General features: G+C 35.1%; 1 protein-coding gene across 1 annotated transcript in view; it reads left to right on the top strand.

The window, feature by feature from the left end:
* LOC102598792 (probable beta-1,3-galactosyltransferase 9) overlaps positions 1-1,603 on the top strand; it is an 11,857-nt gene extending 10,254 nt beyond the window's left edge. The window contains exons 11-12 of the mRNA XM_006343454.2: positions 773-888; positions 1,245-1,603. Coding sequence (XP_006343516.1) covers positions 773-888; positions 1,245-1,267 — 139 coding nt within the window. The 3' untranslated portion in view covers positions 1,268-1,603. The remainder of the gene's footprint in view (positions 1-772; positions 889-1,244) is intronic.
* The last annotated feature ends 324 nt before the right edge of the window (positions 1,604-1,927 follow it).

Genomic DNA, 1,927 nt, shown 5'->3' with positions numbered 1-1,927 from the left:
GCAAGACTCGAAAGAAGTGGTGGAAGCTGATACCCTCATGCATATGGTGGTCAGTGTAAAAGGAAAGAAATGGGAGATGTCTTGAAGATAGAACTAATTCCATTCACAAAGTAAAGTGGAATTGTTTAGTATCCGTACTTTTTTGATGTAAACAACTCTGTATAGAAGATGTGGATCAATCTATAGAATTAATAGGGAGCTTATAATTTTGGTTAGGGCTGTAAATTTTTTAAGGTGGCCAGCTTGTCCTTGATGTTAAAGAATACAACTTTACCAATGTTCCAAAAAAGATGAAACCTTCTATTAGAAAAGCTTAGGCTTACCTAAAATACCTTTAGAAGGGCCTTAAGTAGCTTTTCAGTCTCTATATTTAAGAAAAAAGGTTAAACTACAGCGAAAAACAGAAAAATAGTATTAGTCCACCAGCACAAGAAAAGTAAAAAATGCCCTTAAATTTGTCATTATTGCATTACTGTAGATACTTACCAAAACAAAAATTAACTATAGATTGATAACAGTAAACACTGAAGAAGATTTTAAGAACTCAAATTGTACAAGACCCAATAGTAAGACTTTGAATATTTGATAGGTGTCTAGTAATAGTGGAAGGGCTTGGCCGAGACTTCTAAATTACCTAAGAGAATCTGATATCATTCCCCTATACGGAAATTCTTGGCTGGGTTGTTCCTTTTGATGTGTTAGGTTGACAAAAACTGACTAGTTCTAGTGTCTTGTATCTGTTTATAAGTGTTCAATTTTTTCTGTTATGCAGTGCTTCATTGAAGAGCTATGCACACGAGGATATATCTATTGGATCATGGATGATGGGTCTTCAGACAACTTACACAGATGACAGCCGCCTATGCTGTAGCACCACCACCAGCCAAGGTAAACAGTTGGTCTTATTTGTGCTGATATGAATCAGGTTTAAGTATTTTGGCTCTTGATTGTTAGAGAGTATTCTTGACAATGTTTTTGTTGACCGAGTGTACATGAAACGGTAGATACAATTGAGGGAATATAGAAACAATCACAAAAGTAGAAAGTGAGGAGCCTCGACAATGACTAGTTCTATGTATAGGGATAGTAAAAGGATCCTATGAGAAGAAAGATTGAGACCAAAATTATTTCTTTCCCCATCTCTTTTGTATAAATTCTTCTTTTGCTAGATTGAGTTATTTATATTATGGAATGTTGGCCATTGTATTCAATGTGTTAAAATCTCAGAACTCTCTGTTTTCCAGACAAGGTGTGCTCATTGGCTTGAACAGGAATGATGTTATTCCATTCCATCTTGCTGGGTGACAACTTTCCATTTGTTTCTATTGGAGCATTCCATGATTCGAAATGGAAACATGCTGTTTCTGGCTCAGGTAGTATTGACATTCTTGCTGACGTAATTCAGCTATTATATACATGGAGTGGGCAAAATCCTTTATAGGATATGTACACTACTATTGGACTAGAGAGTGTAAATCTTGGAGAACTTCAGTTTCTTAAAGATGGAAATAGTTGTTGATGAAGTGATTAAATTAGTGGAACATGATTTTGTCCTTGCCGTGATTATATTCTTATATACAATTTGAAGATCTACCTGTTAAGCCCTTTCGTATCAATAAAAGGAACAACAAAGAGGAGAAGAGGTAATGGAAGTCCAGTGACACCTTTTGCATAATTCTTGGTCATTTTAGGATAATGGAAAGCAAAATGTAGCTGACGTAATTTTCATAAAATTTTCAGTTTTTAATCCTTTTGTCAGCAAGACGGACCCTTCTGCTAATCACCTTGCCAACTGGATTCTTAAATTCATTACAACACTATTTTAAATCCCACTAACCATTAACTAAACCTATGCGACAATAATGTTGCTGAGTTGGAAAAATGCTTGATTGCACCTGTTTAGAGGCGAGTAAATATGATATTTTAC

Source organism: Solanum tuberosum, unplaced genomic scaffold (assembly GCF_000226075.1).
Source record: "Solanum tuberosum cultivar DM 1-3 516 R44 unplaced genomic scaffold, SolTub_3.0 scf00045, whole genome shotgun sequence".
Lineage (NCBI taxonomy): Eukaryota > Viridiplantae > Streptophyta > Magnoliopsida > Solanales > Solanaceae > Solanum > Solanum tuberosum.
Note: the sequence above shows the minus strand (reverse complement) of the source record. Positions and strands in the feature narration are given on the sequence as shown.